The following is a 24,801-nucleotide window of genomic DNA, read 5'->3' as shown; positions in this document are numbered from 1 at the left end:
GAAAGTGTAACAAATGCTACAAATGCTTATCTAGATTGAGTATATTTTTTTCCTAATTCCCTTATCAGTGTCAGAGCAAGCACGGATTTTTGGTTGATTGTTTATTCCTAACACTGCTCATCTGGAGGGATTAGCTCACTCCCGAAACTGTGAAGCATTGCCATTCCCATTCAGAAAGTGGCTAATCTAAGGTTTAAAACAATTAAGTAATAATGTGACAGCAAATCTAATGTAGAAACTGCATCTGATGATGCTTCAGCTTCTATACGCTGTCCATTGGACTATTAAAATTGACATCTAACGTGATCCAACTGACTGCAGCTCTTCCATCCCACTTTTTGAAAAGTAGTGCTTTACTATTCTAGTAAAAGGCCCTTGGATCAAATATTTAGAAAGCAGCTATCCTGACTGCATATCAGTAGTATCCTTTTTAAAGTAACATGAGCTATGTATCACATCAAGTATGACAGTAATAAGTAACATGAGATGCATGATAAACTCTTCAATACTAACTGGTTTAGACCTCTTATTTGTAGTTAATCAGAGAAAGAAAACAAATATCTGAAGGCAAAAAGTCTCATTCTGTGCTTGGCCAATGGAAAATCTTCTAACTTAGGTGAGAACTTTACTCCTACTCATTGTTTTCATATCTACAAATGGAGATAAAATAACCCAGTTTCAAAAAATTGAGAATTCTTTAAGACAGAATGAATCAAATTAAACCAAACTTGACCACAAACAAATATTTCAATCCTGAAACTGGTAGCAGCGTCTCGGAGAAGCAGGCACAAACTTCATGCAACTGCATCTAGAATTGAGGTAGCATTCAGCCCTCTTTAATAACAAAGTTGAAGGATATTGAAGATCATATGGCCAAAGCCTCTGAGAAATCTAGTAGTAGGCATCAGCAACCTTTGATGCCGCTGGCACAGGTGAGATCTCAGCCTTTCTGAGAAGCAACACAGGTCTCCAGGCATCAGAGCAACATTCTATTTTGGACACATAGATCTAGCTCAAAGAGATAACAGCACACACCAGCTCAATTATTTACAATGGTTTATGGATGACAGACTACTTCCACAAGTGACCAGACCCCGGAGTGGACTGACACTTTCAGTGCTTAACACCAATCAGTAATATTCTGAATATAGCTGCAAGTTGGTTTGTTCATTTCTTTGTTTCATTTTATAGAATCATAGAATGGTTAGGGTTGGAAGGGACCTTCAAAGGTCATCTAGTCCAACCCCCCTGCAAGACGCAGGGACATCTTCAATGAGATCAGGTTGCTCAGAGCCTCATCTAACCTGGCTTTGAATGTTTTGCTTTTCTTTTTAATGTTATGTTAATAAGCAGCTAAGTTGTCCAAGTTTGTACAATGACTTCTAACCTGATGATCTCAATAGTGTACATCTGCTCACAGGAATAAAAGTGCCAACAAAATGACTTGTTTATCTCTAGGCCCCAATGGCAGAATACAGCTATGAAGGTCAGACGTTACATTTGCAAGAAGTGACAGAGTTTCAGCATCAACTTTATAATTTTAGCAGCCGTAACTGAAAGCTATCTAGACATGCGAATGGCAATGAGGAAGGGCAATTACAGATGGGAAGATGAAGGTCGTTGTAGTGTATAATACTATGTTGTTGTCTATATTAGTACATGACAGCTGGAACCTAACAAGGTCAACCTGTCACCAAAAAGACAAAAAAAAAAATCTTAAGAAAGTAATTACAGTGGACAGACATGCCAGAGTGCCACAGCTTCATCTGATGCTCTGTCTAGGAATTAAGAATGGCATCATTAGTTTGCAGTAAAAAAAGAATGATATCAACAAAACTACTGAAGTAAAAAGAAAGGTTAATTCTATTGGAAACTTGTGTATTAACCCAAATGTTGTTTAAAATAGTTATCAAAACTCCTCAACCTTATTTTCTTCTAATTTGTGATTATTTAAAATATATTTTTTAGCTTATATGCTTTAAATTTATTGCAACTTCTTAGAACTTCAGGTTATCAGATTTTTGCATTTTCAACTAAGGAACTGTTTCAAATCAACTGCAAAAATCTATAGATACAGTTGCCATAATTCTTTTAAGAGGAAGATGATAATGTGGCCAGTCATCCACCAGCAAATGGGTAATTTGAATGAATGAGTAGCAGGAAGCATGAAAACAAACCATAAAGATGGTACGAAGGTTGTTTTAGTTGAAAACACTCTCTCATGCCATAAACATACAATAAAATAAGAAGATTAAAAAAAAAAAATTCTCTCCTTTCGCAAACCTCATGTGATTAACACTAGAAAAATTTCAAAATAAAAACATCAAGGAGATTAGGCACATCTGTAACTTGACTCGTAAAAGGTCTTTCTGACCTTCTGAAAAATAAAATGCACTTCTTAAATGATACTCTAAGTTCAAGAACAATGTCAATAATCTTAATTAAAGAATTATCTGGTGTAACAGGATTTGAAATATTACTGTATAAAATGCAAACTTTAATTTTGACTCAAACAGGGTCTTCAACCACAGTTTAAAAAATTATTATTTCTTTAACTTAAAAAAATAATGTCCTAAGACCTCTGCACACCAATTTGAATGAACAGCAGTAGAACAATCTATTAAAGTAGATAAATTTTTGCCATTAGATTTCAGAAGGAGCAGTCTCTAAGAGGATAGAAGCCTACTGCTCCTCCCTTGCTGCCCAATGCAAATTTCCCTCAATTCACAGTTGTTGTGGCAGAGTTATTGAATTAAAAAAAAAAAGCAAAATGTAGAGACTACCCATTCTGCTCAGCTCTAAATTTTGATAAGCTTAAATCTCTAGAGTTCGGATGTTAATTCAAGCTTTCAGAAAAATTCAAAAGCAAGAACATCTCCATGTTTTGATGCTCAGATTTCAGACCAAATATCCAAATCCACACAAAACATAAGATTTTGTTTCTATTTTGAAATCAGTGTGAGTACTTACAGTAACCTAAAACTCTGTGAATGTCCAGAATCTTGATTTTAATTAACTGTTTCCTTTACAGAGCTCTGTGTGTACAGATTTCTTCCTGGAAGCATCATTCTGTTGTTTCGAACAAAGACTAACAGATCCATCAAAACTAGAAGAATTTTTATCATTTCTGTTTCAAGAAAGTGATCATCTTTTGTGGGGACAGAAATATTGCAGGATCATACCTAACAGCACACATCTCCTTAAGCACATTGGAATCCTGTTGGGAAGTATGAATTTCTTCCTTGCCCCAGTGATTCATTAACATAGAAGTCAGAGCTAGATTTCTGGGTTATTTTGACTGCACATGACTAATATACACTTTGGAATCTCTTTACTTGAGTTTGTGAAGTTAATTTAGATGCAATAACAGATACTACAACATGAAATGTCACCTTTGGACTTCCAGACTTGAGCATCGAACCAAGCACTCAGCTTCCTCTCATCACAATTTTCTACATGCAGGTCTTTTACAAGGAGACTTTCACTCCTAGCAGTTCCACAGGACATTGACCTGTTTATTCACCTATTCCTGAGCCCGGGCACCCACCAGCCGTGCCAGATACAGATGCCGCAGAGTTACGTTGCTTATCATTCACAACTGAAAACCATTTTGGTCTCTTCCTCTATCACCTTTTACTAATGCTTACATTGACTCTTTGGTTCACCCCATATCCAGAAATCTCTTGTTCTGCTTCTTCCAGATACAATAATACACAGCTGAACACAGACAACCATATGAGCTCATGACTACCCATTTAACATTCAGTAAAAATCACTCTTCAGTGGTGCAGAAAAGTCTTGGATCCTCAGTATAATAGTATGTGATGCTTGTCTTCATCCCTCTTGATATTTTCCTTGCTTGAAAAATTTACCTAAAGTAAATTTTGAACAAATCTAGCCCCAAGCCACAAGGACTCAAGAAGCAGCAGTTTACTCCACAATTAATGATATCCAAAGCTTATAGAGGATGCAGAACTCCTCTCTAAAATAAGTCTGGTGACCACCTTCTTGCAGTCCTTTTATCTCGATTAGCAGCAACCAGAGAAGTTAGTCTCTTCCTGCTAGGGAGGAGGTTTGCTGTGGTTCAGGAACTGGCATAAGCAGTACCCTGATTGCCACTATGGGCCTCTTCCCAGGTGCAAATTCAACACATCACAACACCATAGTCAGAGGCAGAATAGCAACCCAGGTACAGGGACAGTCTAAGGAAGCTCAGACACCAGAAAACAGAAGAGGATTAAGACAACAGAAATGCTATTTAAAAATTCTTCCCTTTTCACATCGCCTGTGTGATGCAGCTCTTGAAGGAGCACATCTTAGGGCGTTCTATGGATCTGTAAGTTGCAGATAGCATATTTGGTTATACAATGCACTCCATGGACAGTCCAGTCTCCAGGGAGCTCATATTATGTATAAACGCTTTGGCAGCTGATTTTCCCATATAACTTTCTATGTTTTAAAACTAATGCTAGAGCTGACATACAGGGAGTTGACCACTACACAGAAGCTATAGGGTCAGCAAATCTGTCCTTCCTTACAATACATTTAGTTCTATAGGTGATATAGAAGCAGAAATGTTAGCATGAAAACAACATTGAGCTGTCTGGTTGCAATTAGGGCTTCTAGCATGTAAGTGAAGCCTCACTTCCACATGCATTTAAACTCTGTGCTCTCATTTTTGTGTGCATATATACCAGCCTAGGTTTTCTAAATGCAGAACACAGGCGTTAGTCCTGAGTGCATTTTTATCTTCATTTAAGTCTTTTTCCACTGATGTCTAATGATCTTCAGTTAAATATTTTATTATTAAAGAAATATTTAATAATTTGCACTGAACTCTGGATTGATTTCAAAGACCTGACGGATCTAGAGACTTCCGTGCACCAGAACAATGACTACAAGTCATCCTTTAAGGAACAGTGAAGTTTCCTCTCTTCACATCCAAACACTGAAAACTTTCAGTGCCTTTTGATAACAAGACAGATCTGCATGCTGTCTGCCCACATAGGCAAATGTTAAAAAAAAAAAAAGGTTTGTCAAAATTCATTCTAACATCCACGTTTGTTGACAAACATGAGGTATCTCTAGAAGGTACACTAGAACACTTGTGAGGATGGGATGGCAAGAAAAGTACGAAATTAAAGTCTCTCCTCACAAATACACAAGAAGTGTTCAAATATCAAACCAGCATTGTATCTTACATGTTTTCACAAAAAAAAAAAAAAAAGCCTGTGAACTGAAGGAGAATACCTGTTTTTTTGAGCCTGATGTGCATTCAGGATGTAACTAAATGGGAATCATGATGATTGAGTATATGTGATACTCTTACTACGGCAATTCAAAACTAGAGAACAGGTGTTGCGCGATAGCAGAGTCCTGATGAAAATGAAATGCAGTAAGCGTGCTAAACACCGCTTCTAAGGCAAACATTATCATCTAGCTCCAGTTCTCAGGGACTAGGATGCCTGGAGTAAAATCTCAACTGGCACCAGTCTGCTCTAGGCAGCTAACTTCATCTTCCCACCTCCATTTTCTCCTCCCACGCCACAGTTTATGCTGCACCGTTTGATTCAGGGAGCACATGCCTCGGTATGTTTGCAGAGACAACACATAGCATTGTAAGCTGGCTTTTTTTTTGTTGTGGTTTCTAGCAGGTAATAAGAAGGGTCAATAACAGGAATTTAAATGCCTTTTTCTTCTTGCCTGTTTGGTATAGTCAATCTGTTAATAGGTTTTTTTTTAAAACATGGAAATACATTTTGTGCACATGTAGCTTGCTTTTGGAAACTTCTGTTAACATTCTCACAAAGCCCACACAGCTCCAGGCACTGTGCAAACATATGGGAATATATAGACTGAGTAAATACAAAACAGTAGAAAGAAACATTGGTAGATATAAAAAATGAGGTCAGTAATAAATACAGGTTAAAAATAACAGAGGTTTATAGTACAGATTTTAACAAACAATATTGCACATTCTAGTAGAGACTGCATGCATGTGAAAAACTAATGTCATTGATTGCTCCATAAAGTTATGGTCTCATATTTTATTTAGGAAGCTGCCCAGAAGGTTAATATAATCAAATATCTGGAGCATCTCAACACTGCAAGTGACACTAGTGTAAAATGTATTGAATTAACATGGAAATTTTTTTTCCTCCAAATTCTCATCTCCCTATTCAGTTAAACGTGAAGAGAAAAAGCACTCTACAACTGGAAGTCTGAGGATTTTTTTCCCTTTAAAAGAGAAGCAAACAAACCAAATCTCAATGGCACCCTCTGCTGTCGTGTCTTAGAAGTTTCATTATATTTGTAATTTTTTTTCCCCTGCCCCAGACAGTGAATATCTGGTATTTTCGCACATCATACAGTGTTCCGGCTCTGAAGAGTCAAAGATAACTTTATCCAAAAGTTAATTCCTCAAAGTGCAGTTAAATGCCTGCTTATCAAGGCTGAACAGTAGCATTCCTTCATGTTTGCACGGTAACTACACATAGTATCAGGAACAAATGTTTATGAATAGTTTATCATCTTCATCATCAGCTTTGGAGTCCAGCTGGATTTAACTGCAGACAGAGATATGGATTTTGTCTCTAACAAAGCCAGATCATTTTGCATGAAGTAATTGGACTGAAGAGAAACAAAAATTTCAAAGCTATGGGAACTGTCCTGGAGACAGAACACATTCCTCCTAAAATAAAACAAAACAAAACAAAATACTCCACAACGAATTAAACAAGCTGGAGAACTATACTGCCTCTGGCAAGCATGTTGCCTCACTCTTTGCCAGCCTCAAGAGACAGATGATGGAAGTTACCTGGCACAGGTGAATAGCAAAGCAGCAATATCAAGGTGTCTTGTCACACAGCTGACAAGGACTTGTCTGCTTCTCAGCATCATGGTAGGAAGCTTAGTGACAACTGCTCCATGAGGGACCTAACTCCAAGCCACAGAAGTCAACAGGTCTCTCAAAAGAACCAGAACCAGACTTAAAAATCTGCCCTCTCACATTTAAAGAAAAGAATAAAGAACTCTGGAAGATGTCATTTAGACAAAAAGGGAAGGTAACAAAACTCAACAGCTTTCTGTAGCACTCAGAAGTGTAAGTTTAAGAGGAAAGCAAAATACTCGAGTACTTCACTTTTCAACTGCCTCTGAAAACCTCCCAAGGCACACAGCATGGGGCAGGAAGCAGCCAAGGAGGGACTCGCTCAGCAAGGGAAACACTTCCCCCACAAGCGGTGCTCCCACCACCTCAGCCGCCGGGCAGAGGCACAGGCTGCCGAGTGACACATTCCCCTCGTGCTTCCCTAAAGTATATTTGGTGCCTGAGGTTAATGGAACTACTGCAGCAAATATTTCCATACTAGTCACAGGATTTGCTCCGATTGCTTCCGTCTTCCTTCCACTCCGAACTTGATACCTCCCAAATTGGGAGCTATATTTACCCCTTGCACACTGCAACGTTTGATGGTCTCATGGTTCTAAATTAAGCAGCTTCTGTCATGCCCAGGACCAGCTGTAACCCTTCTCTGTCGGGTCTTGGCATCAGACTTCTTGGGGCATTTGTAGCACCCTCTCTAAACCATACTTAGATGTACACAAATAGCCAGCGGTCATCTCCCTCATCTGATGTCGAAATTGAGATCACTGGATGTTCCACGCTGTACTTACTCCACTTTTTATTAGGTATGCATTTAAAACAGGCAGAAGACAGTCTTTCTCCCTCTCCCCAAACTGCTAAGGTAGCAGTAGTAGCTACAGCCTGATTTTGCCTAAAGCTTATACCCAGCTGCATTCATCTCAATCACCTTTCTCCAGGAAACATGCTAAAAACTGTGATGTTTCCACTCTTCCCACATCCTTGTCAGAGCGAAACGATCCTCTAGATTTCAGCTTTTGTTTTCTTTTTACTTTTTCCCAGTACCTTTTTACCATTATGGTAGGCTAGCTCACCTTACAGGAAGCAAGTCTAGTTTATTCTTTGTACAGCTACACAAACATCCTAATTTATTACTCTTTGTAAAGCTATACAAGCACTCTAATTTTTTACTAACCGCCTCTTAGCATGAAATAGTTTTTCTCTCTAGTTTTACTAGACTAGACTCATGCATTAAATTCTACCTATCCAAATTAGGACATTACTTCTAACATCCCAGATTTAGCTTGCAGCTAGACCATCCTAATCTAACAAGAAAAATCTGAAAGAGCTTTTGAAATATTTCAAGTGAAATGTGCCCAAATAATATTAAGATAGCTCCATATTTTAAATCTCCCAAATGCTTTCAGCTTGCAATCATGGTTCTTTGCTATCAAAGCCCATATCCAGCAAATTTAAGCCTAGTCTTTTGTACCTAGATTGCAAGTAAAAATTACTTCATCAGCTTATTAGAGGTAGATACTATATACAAGCAGCAGTGGAACAAGCTAACTAGAATGTCCAAAAAAGTTAAATCATGATTCCTCGTAGTGCTATCAAACACACAGATGTAACGGAGTGGTCTGCACACTTACATACCCTCCAAATTAAATCTTTTGACATCCACGTTCGTAAGAAGTCGCATCTTTATTTCCTCAGGTTCAGTCTAAGCGCTGCATGCTTTCTGGTTTACTACATTACTTTCCTGACTGGCAGGGCTGGAGGGAGCAATTTTAGTACAAGAATTGCTGATATTACAAAGTCAAAACAACTTTTGGCACACTTATACCTGGCCCTTCAAGATATCTGATGCTGGAAAACAATGAGGTGGAAGAAAAATACAATTAGTTAATGCAAGCAGTTAGCAAACCCATCCTCTGTGCTTTTTTAGACAGGAGAGAGAACACAGCCTCCCAAAACTCCTCTTGCATCTGTTCCAAACTCTGCCTACAGACTTGGAATAATTATCCTGACTTGGGATCAACTGAGTGTCAGAAAGCCTGAAACAAAAGAAGTTCATGAAATTTATCTTTACAGTATTTGCATGCTCAACTGATTTATTCCCTAACCCCTCTAGGCCAAGAAGCATCCACATTACTGACGTGAAACCAAGGCACAAAGATTAAAGAATGTATCCTGTTTCAACAGAAAGTCTGAGGCACTAAAAGAGAAAAAAACAAACAACCTTGTCCCCTCCTTTTCTACCATGCTGTAAATCAGTAAATCAAGCCAGAAAATTGTGGATGATAAATCTTTTCATTTCACCACACTGCAGATGAACCTGCTGTATCAGATGTGTTGTTTTGTTTGCTCGCCTGGCGGAGGCAGACTCTCATACACGTGAGCTGATCCTGCTCCAGACTCACCAGACATGACCCAGCTCCAGTCAGAAGCCTGCAGCAGGCCAGGGGTGGTGCTGAGCTGGTCAGTCTGGTTGAGAGCAATCTGAGTAGCAAAGCTCATGGCTCTGGCCGCAGAGCTGTGCTGATGACACCACTCCACAGCAGGAGCGGGCAGGCAGGCAGAACAAAGTTGACAAGACGAGCACTTGCACAGATAGCCACTTGTGCTCACAATATACAAAAAAGACTTTCTCCATCCTAGCTCTCACTCTCTCATAAATAATAAATTGGGTAAAGACATCTTTATACCAGCATTAGCATAATCTGAGCTCTGAATTTCAAGTGTACCATAATTTACACAATCTCTTACAGAAGCGCTCTACCTCTACAAAGAAGGCTGAGTACTCAGGTCAAAATCTGTAGAATATCAGAGGTAACATCCAACAGCATCTCGCTCCTGTTCTGGAAACATAAAGTCCTGGAAGGAAAACCTGGATTCCTAAGCACCATTTCTTTATTTCCAAAAGATTTCCTCCAGCAATTACACTTCAGCTAAAAGCAAAGGATCCAACTTTCACCTGGGAAGAGGTTTTCCTCTGCTAATCCTTTATGCTTGTCTCAGGGCCTCTTGGAAAGAAGCCAGTAAGAGTGAGCAAACCCAAGCCAGTACCTAACCCAAGCACATTATGTCTTTGCACAGGGACCGAAGCACTTGGTTCAGTGGGAGTGCAGCACCTGCCCCCAGCTAACTCCTATATTTAGTTCTCCTGTAGGTTGCTTTAGCATGCTTCCTCTGGAATACCAAACACATTTAAAGATGGAAACTTTGACCAAACACTCTCCAGAGGTAACTAATCGCTGGAGCTGAGAGGTATTTTTCCAGGGGAAAGCAGTGTGGAAAGCCTGTGCATAGTCCTTCTAGACACACCTCGTAACTGAAACTTTCCAACCACATTTCTTTTGTGTATGGTATAGATTTAATTTTGCAAAGCAAATGCTATTTTGCCTGTAGAGTAACATTCCATTTATCATCTTGATAATTTTTGGTATGTGGTTAAAGTTTCTTTTTAAGAGAGAAAATCCATGCTTAACTGAGTCCTTTTGAGAAAGTTCTTAACGGATTCTTTTGTTCTTGGCTGTCAAAGGAGTCGTGTTCCTACTGCAGATGTAGTAATTTTATTTTTAATTGATGTTTTGCTACAAAATTTTCCCCCTTTTAAAGGTTTTCTGAATCTATTCAAGTTGCATTGAGCTATTTATATAACTCACAAATCATAAAGCAACGGAACTAACTCATTGAAGTAAAAATCTAGAAAGGCTCCTGATTTAGAAAGTCTTGGCTAGCTGGAGGCTAGGAGAGTGCACTGGAGGCAGCTTATGCTTTCCTTGCTCTTATGCTGTTTGTTCTTCAAGTGTTCACAATTGATTGTGGTCAGACGCAGGATATCAATTAGCCGGATCTTTGGTCTAACTAGCATATCTATTCTTGGATGACGCAATTTGGGGGAAGCTTTCAATTGTAAAACATCTGTAAAAAGGGTTGGGTCGAAATTTCAAAATATTTTTGCAACAAGCTCATTGAACTTGTTAAAACTTAGGACTCAAGTATCTTTTCATACTTTCTGGATCTCAGTTCAGACAATAAAATGAAACTCAGTTTTATTTACATATTTCATTTATTTATTTTTAGGATCTTTTTTGAGTACAATGTTATGAACAAGACATATGGAAGTGTTTCAAGTACTTTGACTCAAAAAAAAAAAAAGAACTAAATGCAATTTATTACATCTTTTTTACATCCCACATTTCAGTTCATTTCTGTAGAGTTACTGAGACTCCTACACAGTTGAGTTTACATTACAGTAAGATTTTAATTTGATCTGTATTGGGTATTAGCCTTGGTGACATTACTGTCCAAGGACTTTGGGCAAAATTTAAGTCTGTGAAGCTTTGTGCTTGAAAAAGAACACAGTCCTAGAACATTCTGCAATATCAGAGCGTCCCTAAGAGACTGAGAACTACAAAATTTGACCCAAATCAGCCAACAGCGAGTCTTTTATTATTAGTGATGTGAGCTTGGTGACAGGGGAAGGCTAAAATTTTATACTCAGCAGTAGCTTCTGTTACGACGTGGCACTTCTGTTCCGACTTGGCACTTCTGTTCTTGTCTTTGAAAAGTTGCACAGAGCTCATCCTTTAAATTTTGCTAGCAGATTAGTGGGTAAATTACTCACTAACTCAGATGTTTCCCTCTTGATTTCTGTCCTCAAGCAGAAGAGATGTAAGGTCAAGCTCTTACCTTTGTGGGGCAACTTGCAACCACCAGAGAAGCACAGCCATTCTGGGAGCAGGCACCCATACTTTCAGCTCTTTCTTCCTACCTGTGTGATGAAATACCCGCGCTACCGTTCTCTTCTCCCAGTTCAATCAGTCTTAGGACTTAAAAATTCCCAGTTACTATCAGCAAATTTATTTCAAGATCCTTTCGCATTCATTTCTACATCCTCTCCACCCATGGCTCATCCTGTACCTCCCCCAGTACTCCTCTACCCTTCAGGGTCCTTTCCCTAGAGTTTCCCTGTGTCCCACTGCTACTGATTTCTACTGAACCCTTTTTCCACTCCACAAAAAAAAAAAAAAAAAAAAGTAATATTATCTGCTGCCAGCACATTCTTCCTTCAACTATCTCCATTTCCTCAGCCTGTCTTAATTACAAGCTTTCAAGTCCAGGGACACCCGTGAACTGTCTAGTCCAAGTGTCTCACAGTTTGCTTGTCCTTCAACTCTCCTGTAGAAAATGCAATTTATTTTAACAGCATTATTACACTATCAATTAAATATAGATTAGTTGATGCCTGCCGATGACTACATATAAATGTAAGAATTACTGTATTATATTTTAGCATTCTAGTTGAAGATCTGTTTCTCTAAAAACACGAACAGGAGAAATTTGCAGCCACTGATATGTGCAGAAATAAACATTTTAAATATCACATTCAAGACTACCTTTTGACTGCCAAATTAGTAACAATTTCTCTTCCTCCAGCAGTGTTTTGATACTAGCATTTAAGAAAAATTAGCTAGCTTATTGTTGCAGTTTAGCCCTGCTCAGGACCAAAGTATGCAGTCTATCACTCTCCCCACCCTCTGAGGGAATAGGGGAGAGATACTATAATAAAAAGCTCGAGGTTTGAGATAAGGACAGGGAGAGATCATTCAAGTTACCGTTACAGGCAAAATAGACTCAACTTGGGGAAAACTATTTCCATTTATTAACAAAACCAAAGCAGGAAATGAGGAAGAGAACAACAACAACAACAACAAAAAGTCTTCCCCCCACTCCTCCCTCTTCCCAGGCTTAACTTCATTTCAATTATCTCAACCTCCCTTCCTCCTCCCATCCTGAGTAGCACAGGGAGGGAACAGGGAATGGGGGTTATGGTCAGTTCATCACATGTCACTTTCCATCGCTCCTTCCTCCTCGGGGGAAGAACTCCTCACATTCCTGCCTTGCTCCAGCATGGGGTCCCTCCCACGGGCTACAGTCCTTGATGAACTGCTCCAGTGCAGGTCCTTTTCCACTGGGTACAGTCCCTCAGGAACCAGCTGCCCCAGCACAGACCCTCCACAGGCTATAGCATCCACAGCGTGGGGTCCTGCTCCAGCGTGGGGTCCTCCATGGGCTGCAGGTGGATCTCTCCTCTTCTGTGGGCCTCCATGGGCTGCACCATGGGCTGCAGGGGAATCTTGGTCAAGAGCAGCATTACTCCTCCCCCTCCTTCTGACCTTGCTGTCCGCAGCCGTTCCTCTCACAAGAAATTCTTCATAATCAGGCTCAGGCAGATGCCTCTCAGATTCTTTTCACATCCCCTCTCTTCACTTCTTGCAGCTGGGCTGGGCCAAATTGGGCCCAGACAGCTGCCCAGCAGGAGGCCAAAGGGTGGGGGCTGCAAGGCTTACAAGGCTTGCACCTCCCCTTCTCTGCCCCTACTTCTACTTCTTCACTACTTTTTTTAATTTCTTTTTTTTTTTTTAAGTTGTTCCCGTTCTTAAATAAGTTATCACAGAAGCATTATCAGGGAACATTCCATCACCAATTGGCTCTGCCCTGGCCAGTCTGCCCTAGACCCGTCTGAGTCCACCGGGCAAAGGGGAAACTTCTAGCAGCTTCTTGCAGATGCTGCCACTGTAGACGCTCCCTGCTAAACAAAACCAACACACTTATTTAAATAAATTTTACCACAACAAATGACTTTAAAGTACAGCACACTAAGTAGCTATTTTGTTCTGTACACCTCATCACACTATTATCCCAGTACTTCATTAAATCATTAATTCCTGATTTGTACCCAGAGGCCATTTCTCTCCCCCGTTGCTCATGCATCATTTTAGACAAATACTCTGCAGCAGGGATGGCTTCATTTGTGGTCTCTGGTAAGTCTCTGACTCAGTGGTACCTCAAATTCTGCAAAGCACAATTATAAAAAAAAGCAACTCATTTTATCTGAGCTCTGACATAGGCATAAGCTGTTTCAAGTCTCTTTTCACACACTCAGCTTGCTAAGGCAGTTGCATTATTTTCCAAGATCTCTCAAGTAGGAGTGCCTCAGATTGATGCTTCTCTTTACACGCTCCTTCATGGGCTGGTAGATAGCCTCTAAGCTCCCAAACTTCAAGGCTAATTTATTCAAATATCTGTGTTACACAAACTTCTTCCTGCACTGCTTGTAGAGGTTTCTGGGGGATTTGAGGACAGAGAATGAGGATAGGATTAGGAAGTACCTTCCAACTTCAAAAGAAACAAAAAAAAAAATTTGGAACTTTGAATTTCTCCCAACTGTAAAACAGCTTTTAATTTCTTGTAATCATTAGAACTGTAGGTTTCAAGAGAACAAATCAATTATTTAAAAAAAAAAAACAAAAAAAAAACCAAGACAACAACTTAGCTCCATACAGAACCAACATACAAACACATAGCAAAACACAGCACATCTGAACAGCACTTCCCCACTTTCCTTTTACCTTAGGCTTTGTTGGCGTGTGCTCCCTGCAGGTGGAAATATCACACAATTCCATCTGTTTCTCGTTTTCTTGAAAGATTTCCCATTATCCCTCCCACTTGTTCCAACTGAATAAACCAACAACTCATTGTTCCTTTACGTGCCATAGGTATGATTAATTGAATTGCAAGGAATGGGAGGAAAACATCAAAAGAAAAAGGTAGAAAGTCAGCGTCCTTTCAAGTGAATTTTCTGTTGCAGAGAAAGCAGGTAGGCTCACTGAATAAGACTCGAAGTTACCAAGTCAAAAAACCTTACTCTTAGATCTAAACAAAGTGAGAAACTCCAACACCTTCTAATGCTGCAGAACAGCTGTGTTCAGAGACTTTTTCAGTCTACCTAAAAAGTCTTGAACACCATTAAGACAGACTTGGCAAGTTCTAGTTAGCTTTCTCTGTGCAAGAGTTAAGCAGAAAAAGTGTTCAAAACACAGGTTGTGTGGGAAAATTTCAGCATTTTTTTTAATCTTATGTAGGACTTACTTAATTGTATTTCATTATCTTGTCATTTAATCAGCAGTAGGATTAAAGAAAAGTGATGCAGTTTATCAGTATAGCCTCCTCCAAAGACTAACATTTATTCACAGAAATAAATTAGTAACTGAATAACTTCTTCAGATAAGCAACTTAAAATAAGCAAGACTAGAAAAATCACTGACCATGGAATCGGCTAGGGAAGCCTAGTAAACAGCAACAATGACTTGGGGCAGGTGAATGAACTGAAAACAACCAACCTTCAAAGTCTTAGTAAAGATATGGCTTATTTAAAGAAAACGTGAAATAGGGAACCTTCTACTGGAGCGCAAGCTAACTCTGAGACTGTAAACTGATGTAAGACTATGGACAAAATCATAATGTTAACAGAAAAGTGGAAGAGATACACACAAAACAAATGGGGGAAAAAACCACCAAAAAACAACCCAACCAAACAAGCAAACCAAATTAGGAGTTCAACTGGACTATGTGAACATACTTAATTTTAATTCTTTGCTCAAAAGATTCTTCCAGCATCTGAAAAGCTACACTGAAGTGAGTGAAGAATTCACCTCATAACACTCCCTTGGCTCTTTAGCATCATTTGTCTCGTACAGCTGTTAGTTCTCTTTGGTGTTCCAGCATTTCATCTACTTCCCAGGGCAAGTATTCCTGCCTCCACCTTTGACTTTCAGTTTTCAAAAAAATCATCAATACTCACTAGCAACCCAAAAAGCAGATAGGATAGTTATTTATTAACATTTAAAATAAGCATAAATTTCAGAAACTAAAAACTTCTCTGAATTGTTCTGCATGTGGTATTCTTGAAATTAAAGAGAAAGATCAATACAACTGAAAGATCAAGCGTTATCATAAAATATGAAGTTGAATGGATTACAGCTCAAGTTAATAGCAATTAAGTTACATTAACTTGAAGAAATTAAATACAGTTTTACACATTTTCTGATGAAGCACTACACTGACAAGACCCAGTGAAGCATCTCATGAGAACTAAGCTGCAAACCAGTTAAGCAGCTGAAAACAAACTGGCAGCCAATTTAAGTAAAAAAAAAAAGTGTATATATATATATATATATATGGTAAGAACTTCGTAGCAATGTTTTCCAGAGAACCAGCAGAAGAGGGATAAATTTAACATCCAATGTATTCCAGTCACACAACACAAACATCTGAATTTTAACCAATTTAACAATTCCATATTCCTGGGGAAAAAAGAAGGAAAAAAAAAAAAACCCAAACTTGTATGATTCTTGGGTAATATGGAACAGCAGCTGCATATACTAATGCTTGCAAAATAAAATTTCAGGTTTTTTTTTTTTTTTAAGACGTTAGGTATACAATTACCGTAGATAACGAAAGATCTACAACCTTTTATCTTATCCTTTTGTTGAAATGTAACAGCTTAGCTCAAACTAAAGCTAAACCTCCATTTAGCTTGCCCAAATGCTTAGTTTGGAAATTTTTATTCCTGGACTAAGCATAAAGCAAGGATTTCTTTTTTTAACATCTGAGGTTCTTTCAGATGTTTGCAGAACAGGAAATAAAGGATGCATAAATTCAGAGTTCAAGATTAAAATGTAATGCTTCACATATGAGGGCACAAATCAAGACAGCTTGTTCATCTGAAAGCCTGCAAGCTCAACTTAAAATATAGTCATCAATCTAGAGTATATTGTTTCATTTTACATGAACATCCACTTCATTCTCAAGATGCACATAAAAACTTGTGCAGGCAGATGAAATGTTATAGTATCTCTGAGTGGATAAAATTCAAAACAAAAAAGTAAAGTTTCTCAAGTGTTACAAACTAATTTTACAGGCAAAAGAAGTTAATTCAGTATTAAGATAACAAGTGCAAATGCACACAAGATATGCAAACAGCTTATAAACTCTCACTGTTAACATCAGTTATCACCACCACTAAAATTCAGAACACAGAGTGGACCCTTGTATTTAAATAACTGTATGCCCTTTAAAATTCCAATGAAATCATGTGCCCTTCCACCTTTTGAACAAAAATGTTGCAGAGTCATCTTAAAAAAAAAAAAAAAAAAGGCACACACTACATGGGAGACTGAATTAATCCAGTTATTAAAGCAATATTTCTCTATTTACATTGTGGCAAACAGCCTGAGACAGACTGAGACAAGCTAAACTCAGTCAGATTTCCTCTCTGTCCAGAGAAGGAAATAAGTGGACTTTTTTGTAGATTGTGAAAACAGCATCCAACGCCAGGCTTCCCTCATGGGCATCCAAAGGAAGCAGCAGACAAAAGACATGACAGTGGAGTCCTCCCAGAAAGGGTAGGGATGTGGGAAGGAACGCTTACTCGAACAGAAGTAAGAAATTAACTGCCTCTTGAATGTCTGACTAAGAACAGACTTCTGGACCCACCCATTTGCACTCTGCTTGCAGCGTGGCAAAACAGTTTCTTGTGAAATAGGTAGGGAAATTGATTAGAGCAGATGTCCAACTGGTGTCTGACTTCCATTTGTTGAATTTCCACTTGTGGGGAAGGACAAGGCCAGAAAAGAACAGGCAACACAAACATTACGCATCCCCTCATATTAATAATCAACAAGTTTTACTATTAGTATTTGGCTTAGAGATTCCTGAACATTGAAAGTATCACTAATAAGAATGCCTCAAGATTATAACAGGAAGATAAATCTGTCAAAAGCCTGGACTGGATACAAATCTAAATTTGTTAACTGAAAGGTCCATATTCATCATATTAAAATACACTTTATTAAAATATATGAAGTAGAACAGACAATATAGAACAGATGTTTTGAGGAAAACATGCCAGTTGTACACTAATATTTTAATTTTATATGAGGCCAAACTTATTTACTTAGAATTCCTATGATCCATAGAGAAATTATTTCCTCTCCCATGCTAAACTATGGTGGATGCACCAGGCTGAAAACAGAATAAATAAGGATGTGAACAGGTTACTTTCACGGAAACTTTTAAAACAGATTAAATAAGATCAAAAGGTCAATTCTCATGCCAAAGAATACTCATCTAAGTTACCATACTCTAATGCACACAAAAACCCCCACAGATTAAACCAAGGTTTTGCTGCAACTGAATGGAAAAGAACTGCTCTCTTAATCTCTCTTAATTTACTAGTAAATTATACGGATTTTCACCTGGCAAAAAGATTTTTAAAATCTGTATTTCCTTAACATAATGGTAGGAAAAATGAGTTCAAGTGGCTTTGAAAAATTACATAAATCCATTCCTAAAGGGCAATTTGTATTTGAATGCCCAGAATTATTTATTTAAAAAATCAGTGCTACAGAAAATTCAAAGAAGTTTGAAAAATTAAGGTAACTGCTACTTACAGAATGCAAAACACTCTTGCTTCAATTCAGTTTCAGCTAGACAAGATGCACTGATACCTGTACATCAAAACAGTTTATTTAAAACTGCTTTTTTAAGGAATGTGTTTCAAGCGTGTAAATTGTCCTTTGAAATAGAAAGCAACTTCAAAATAGAACTGTGACTGAACAGTGAAAAGTATTTAAAGATACTTCCTACTAAATATTATCTTATTTGGACTTGACCAAGAGCTTAACATCACCTGTTGTTCGGTGCCACAGATTTGGCTGTGATGAAAAAATTTTGGCAACGGGCTTTTCCATCTAAATTTTGCAGACAGTGCATTATAAAACTGCCAGAGTATACAAAAAGAAGAAAACAGAGCAAGAGAATGTACAGAAGTAAGTATTTGATAACTTAAGCCTAGAATAGCAAAAAACATGAAACAGTGAAATTTGTCTAGTCGTGAATTATAGTTTTTCCCAATCCAAGTCCCTCAAAGTAAAAGTCTTCCTTAAGCCAGCAACTTGAGCATGAACGGAGCATGACTTCTTGTCAAAGTCAAGTCCAAAAAAACCTACATTAAAGATGCTGATGTTAAAAAGTCAAGAGACACTCAAAGGTTAGCACAGCTCATACAACTTTAATTTGTCCCACTCATGCTGGTAGGACAAGCCTTTCAGCAATCACTTTTCTATATGAATTCTCAGGTCTCTTCAAAGTGGAAAAGTAGTCAAAATGGAAAATACTCTGCATTTCTTCCATCCTCCTGGTATCAATAAATGTATGTGATAACACTGTATCTCACTATACACTGCCAAAATCTTACACTGAAAATAAAATTTCCTTTTTTGTTTTTTGCTGGGAGGGAACCTTATCCAGTTTTAAACATTCTGCTACATCTCTGCTTCACCAGCCCATAGGTGTCTAGTTATAGTGCAGGTAAGCCTATTCAATAGCGGGTATCTGCTTCTGAAAGGACAAATCTCCTTCCTTTCCCTCCAACCATCTCCCTTCTAAACATCTAACCTCACAGAGAATTGCTCAGACCATTAAACCAGCAGAAAATGTCTTAAATTGGGTCAGTATGGATCACAGGAAAATATGCTGACACAAAGAAGGAGGCATCAGGAACAGAAAAGGGGTTCCACTGACTCCTCCATTAGCAAGTTAGCAAGCAGCCATTACAACAACTTCACTGTATTGAAAAATGAAACAAAAAAAAAAAAAGTATTTCTACATAATTTGAGATAGTAAGCACCATTCTTTTCTTTCTGGAGGAAAAGAACTCGTGCATAAGGAAGCTGAAGGCTAGAAGTTTCACATGTCCATTAACTAGTACAGCACTCTATAGCTGATTTTACAATGTTATATACTATTTTTACAGTACTTTATATGCACATAAAATTCCTTTTAATTTCAGCTGCACATACTGAACTCTCAGCAGTCGGCAAATCGGTTGCAACATGACTAACACCATCAAAAATGAAACTCTTCTATTTGTAGATTTGCTAACAATCCTGGAACAGTATAAAACTGTCACAGCTCTCTAAATGTGATCACCTCCTTATCTCACAATCCTGTCTCATTTTCAAAGTCTGCAACAGTGAGGAATCCATTTTATACTAAACCTGACTCAATCCAAGAGCAATGCTCATGCTATTAGAATAAAAGAGGCAAGGAGTAAAGCAGGAAATACTAACAAAGCCTGTAAAAACATGAATACTGCAGTGGAAGCAAACTGAGGTTGCACATGCAATCAGTTCCTGAATGCCTTAACAGTAGCTTTCTTTTAATTGGAAACTTCTGTGCATTTTTTTTAAGATATTTTTGTAACATAGAAGCAGAAAAACATGCTGATCCCTTGAAGGATCATCAGAAGGACTACATTCTTCGAACTAACAACATTGACCTTTGCCACTTAATTTGATGATCTGATCAATGACAGTTGGAATAACAGGCAGTAATCCATAAACCAGCCAACAGAGGGAAACAAATAGCTAAAAAAGCTGTTAGCAAGAAGCAGAAGTGAATGAAAGCAGCAATTTTCGGGCTCAAGCCACATTTCATAGGGTTTGGGCTTGAAACCTTTATCTCCTAGTCTCCTCTTACAATACGCACGTCGCTTATCCCTCTCACTTGCTATTTGTTACACATCTGCATTTAAGTGAGATTGCTTCCTTTCTCCAAAATATGGGAGTGGCTTCCCTTTTAAGCTTCCAGAAAATGGGCAGTAAAAATTAAGATTCATATCTGCTACTCTGCAGTCTCAAATGATATTTTAAATAGCGAGCAAGAAGTAAGTGTGCACTGAACCTTTTGTGCTTGCAAGGTTGTAAGAGCTGCAAGGGGCTTAAGAAGAGAGAAAGTAAAATATAGCAAAATAGTCTGTATTCAAAACAAAGCTTTGCCACTTAAGCTCCAGAACTTTGATTGCCAGAATCTGTAAATGAAGGACTTGAAACACAATATAAACATCTGTGTTGGACAGTAAGACATGAAACATGTTTAAATAATATGTGGTATTGCTATTTTAAGCTATAACATATCTGTCATCTACACTGCCGTTCTAAAAAGAGAAAGTTATCCCTGGAGTTTGGTACAGGCTGTTCAGTATTTTGTACAGTCAATACACCCGCTTAACATTTTTTTTTTTTACTATTCTCTTCCAGCAGATAGAATGTGTTGCTATACAAACTGAAACAAAAGATATAATTTTTAGAAGTTAAAACCTAGTACAGAATTACCCAGCTTAATACGTATTCTAAAATTCTTGCTGCATGGTTCTAACAAAAATCAGGTTAACATGGCTATGAATATGTCATCTCCATGGATCAAGGTATTTTTCTCAAAATATTTTTGAAAAGGGGAAAAAACACCTGGATGTTGGGACAATGAAACAAAAAAATTTAAGAAACAGTATATGCTTGCTAAACAAGAATTATGTTTATTTAGCTAGTGAATCACCTAGAGGAGTAAATTTTCACTTTCATGATAGCAATCTGTCAGGCTTGCAAACACCCAGAAATAGGAATTAAAGATTATTTTAAATGTAGTTATAAAGGTCATAAAAAGTCTGATTTAGACTGAGGTACATTTACTCAAAACTGAGATTCATTGAGTGGTAGCAAACAAACAGTTCCTCAGACAAATGCACTTTTTTCAGTATACATGTTACAGAAAAAGAAAAAAAAAAAAAAAAAGAAATGTGCATTAACTGGTGATGTCCACCAAGCTGCATATTAATATTCTCTTACACCAAACAGTTTGAAACAAGGGAAATGTCATTCTAATATAATTTTATGTTACGTTTCATTTGGCTAAACTGCAGCTTAAAGTTGCTTTGCCATATTAAAAGATTACTACAATAATTTTCACATGAACATTTAGACTTGAGTTTTACTCCAGGACTAAATATGGCATGATTTGCTTTTAATCTGTTGAATAGCTAAAAACTGACAATTAAAAAAAACTACAACAAAGAAAAAATTAAGTTGAAGCAATGTGAATCTCACATCATTGAACCACTTCTAATGGTTAAATGTTAGTATTTAACAAATTCAAAGAGTTAATGAATCCTTGCATTCGTTCGGTCTCCTGTGCCTTAGCTAGGATGCATAAATACAAAAGACAGCAGATACTGGTAAAAGCTTCAGGACAGAAAGTGCTTGACGAAAGTACAGTTCTCAAGTGTGTTTGGTGAGAGAGTATAAGGGCAGATGCACTGATGAGAACCATTACAAGAAGAGTCAATTTTGTGTTAAAGTGTTCAAAGATGTCACCTTAAGCAGAAAAAAGCTTTAATAACGTCTTCTTAGACATATTAGGCATTTCCAGAGTCTACATCATTAGTGTTGTAATTCTAGCAGGGCATCTCCATATAGTTATTGTTTGTTTCTATTTCTCTCCTGGAAAAAAAAAAAAAAAACAAACAAAAACAGAAAGAAAAATCATGTTAATACACACAGTTCAATATTATCTACTTTACTCTCACTGGAGCAGTTGCATTGTTTGCATTTCTCTAAATTAGGCAATAAGCTTTCAAGGAAAAAGCTTCACTTTTTTTCAGGATCACAAAACATCTAGTTCAAATCAACTTCGTAAAAACAAACACAGAAGTATATATCAAACTAAAAGGCAAATATGTTCCAAAAAACAGCTATCAGAAAGAAAAGGTTTAATAAAATGACTTTTAAATCATTTCCAATAAAACATATCACACAGAGTGAAACAAGGAGACCAAAGGACCTACAAACAAGGCAAGAAAAAGGTACTCTAAATCTGCTTAACTTGTCAAAAAATGCTCTGCATGAGTATTTAAATATTCTACTCACCATCCATTATATATCCCTGAAAAAGTAAAGATAATAGTCCTAGGTATCTCATTCAAAGCTCACAATAATAAAACATTTCAATGTGCTTCAAATCAAATGGTAAAGAAGTTGGCCCAGTATCTCCTCCTCCATACAAACATACCAGTCAAATGTTTAGGGGGAGGGGAAAAAAAAAAAAAAAAAAAAAAAAAAAAAAGTAAAAAACCCAGCTACCCATACTTCTAGAAATTACTTTTAATAACAAAATGTAAAAATAGTGAGGTAGGAATGGCTGGAAAAATAAAACACTTGAATGCAAGCCTGAGTTGCAGGCAAGATCATATTAACTGCAAAGCCCTCGCAGCATTGTGAGATGTTGCATTTGGTGTAAAGGAACAAAGTGCGCAATGTTAAGTGTGTAACACAAACAATGACAAACAGCTTTGCATGGTTAAGGGCTAAACTACTAATTGCACTGTATCTCTATCAGGGACTAACAAATTCTTCCATACAAGTCTAACTAACTGAGTAAATAACATTTTCAGTGTTTTATCATCACCATCTTTCATTTTCTCTACTTTGTTAAAGATAAACATATACTTAGGTATTATGACTACCTCTAAGAAAAAAAATATAAACAGATCAATAAGCTATATCTTGTTGCCCTCATTACATATCTTCTAGACTGTAAAAAGACACTGTAGTTTGACTCTAAGAAAATAAGGATTTATCATCCAATAGCATTTCCTTTCTTAATATGCAAAACTGAGCATGTTATATAAATGTTTTAAAATACCTTCACATAAGGGTGGCAGGTTCCTCCCCCACTTAAAAGAGAACAAAAAATCTCCTCATTTCCAGTATTTTTATTATTATTGCATTACACAGCATGTTATAAATGGAACATACATAGCAGGGAAAACCAAAATAAACCAGGAGGCATTTGAGCAGTGCTTTCAAAACCACTCTAGCTGATACCATGCTGAAACTTTATTATGCTGGAAACTACTTTGGAAAAGTGAAAATTAGCATATGAACCCAAATAAATTCTGCCAAAAAGACACTATAGTGAAAGAAGAGGATACACAACATTTACACTGGTTATTAGAGTACTGACGATCTAGTCCTCTCCAAGACAGACCTCCGACTTGCTTCAAGATGAACACCAAAAAAGTAAAGCTCGCACAAAGTTCTTGGTCACAATAAGCTGATCACTGTCCCAGCAGCTCTATATCTCAGATTGGACATTCTCTAGGGCAGAACTTCAGTATATTTAAAGTAAGAGCAACACTTGCACTATTCTGCTAGAAATAATTTTTCCTAGTTCAAAGAGACATGACTAATATTTGCATAGCAAGATACTGTTTTTAAAATGTGAGATTGATAGTATCAGTCACTAATACAAACTGATATGTTAACAGGTTTGTCTAGGCTGAAAACAGATAATCACTGGCCTCATGCCTCACTATGCACGTAAGGCATTCAAAAATAGCCTGCTCATGCACATCTCAGATTATTATTCTACTATTAGCAGACTTCAACTAAAAGAACTGCACAAAGTGCAGTAGTACTATTGTGGTATTAAGTAGCAGTCTATAAAACTGCGATGTTAAATAATGAAATATCAATAATTTAACAATTTTAAATATTATCTATATACAAATAAAATCATTGGTTCCTGCCCATTTGCAAGTATTACATATGTAACCACCGTGTCAAGCTGTCTAGAAAGCCTCTCTCTGCACTGCAAACTGCTACACAGTAAACAGACCAACCTTGTGCTTTCTGTAGCCCTGAACTCAAAATGCATTTAAGTTCATAAAAATTCAAAGCAGAAAGCAAATGATATCCTGACTACCTGCTTCCAGTGGATAAAATAAAGGAGGTGTTACAAATTTTACGTCCATTTTGAATTCTACAAAGGAAAAAGGCTTCAACAACACCAGCACACCTTTCTTGTAGTCTCAAAGTTACATATTACTACATTTACAGTCATACTTAAAGCATACACATAAACTTGACATTTTTTCAATGCAAGTGAACAGTACCTTCTTCAGATATTGCTATCAGTGACATCTGGCACTCTGTACAACAAAATGGACAGTATTACACTCAAAAGCAAACTAACTGCCATGTGCTTCCCCCCACCCCCCTCCCAGTTCTAAGTCACATCACACTCGCTACCACTGCCTCTTCCTGTCTCAAAAAGTATTCCTCTTATGGCTTTCTGGAAGACTTTGTTTTTGTATAAACAGTGACTACAGACAAATTAGCAGAAGACATGGCAGGTTTCCTAGTAGGTTTCCCTAGCAGGTTTCCAGCATCAGAGCAGAGGAAGTTTCCAGC

At 37.6% G+C, this 24,801-nt stretch overlaps 1 protein-coding gene across 4 annotated transcripts in view; it reads right to left on the bottom strand.

The window, feature by feature from the left end:
- Positions 1-24,801, bottom strand: part of YTHDF3 (YTH N6-methyladenosine RNA binding protein F3) — a 47,225-nt gene that overhangs the window by 3,722 nt on the left and 18,702 nt on the right. Inside the window, exon 5 of one of the 4 annotated variants that reach the window (XM_086740871.1) lies at positions 17,545-22,050. The exons of the other annotated variants lie outside the window; for them this stretch is intronic. Coding sequence (XP_086596997.1) covers positions 22,027-22,050 — 24 coding nt within the window. The 3' untranslated portion in view covers positions 17,545-22,026. Of the gene's footprint in view, positions 1-17,544; positions 22,051-24,801 lie in introns of those variants that run through there. 4 annotated transcript variants of the gene reach the window in all.

This window comes from Chlamydotis macqueenii, chromosome 2, assembly GCF_036417535.1.
Source record: "Chlamydotis macqueenii isolate bChlMac1 chromosome 2, bChlMac1.mat, whole genome shotgun sequence".
Classification (NCBI taxonomy): domain Eukaryota; kingdom Metazoa; phylum Chordata; class Aves; order Otidiformes; family Otididae; genus Chlamydotis; species Chlamydotis macqueenii.
The sequence above is the reverse complement of the archived record's forward strand: the minus strand, read 5'-3'. Positions and strand labels throughout refer to the sequence as shown.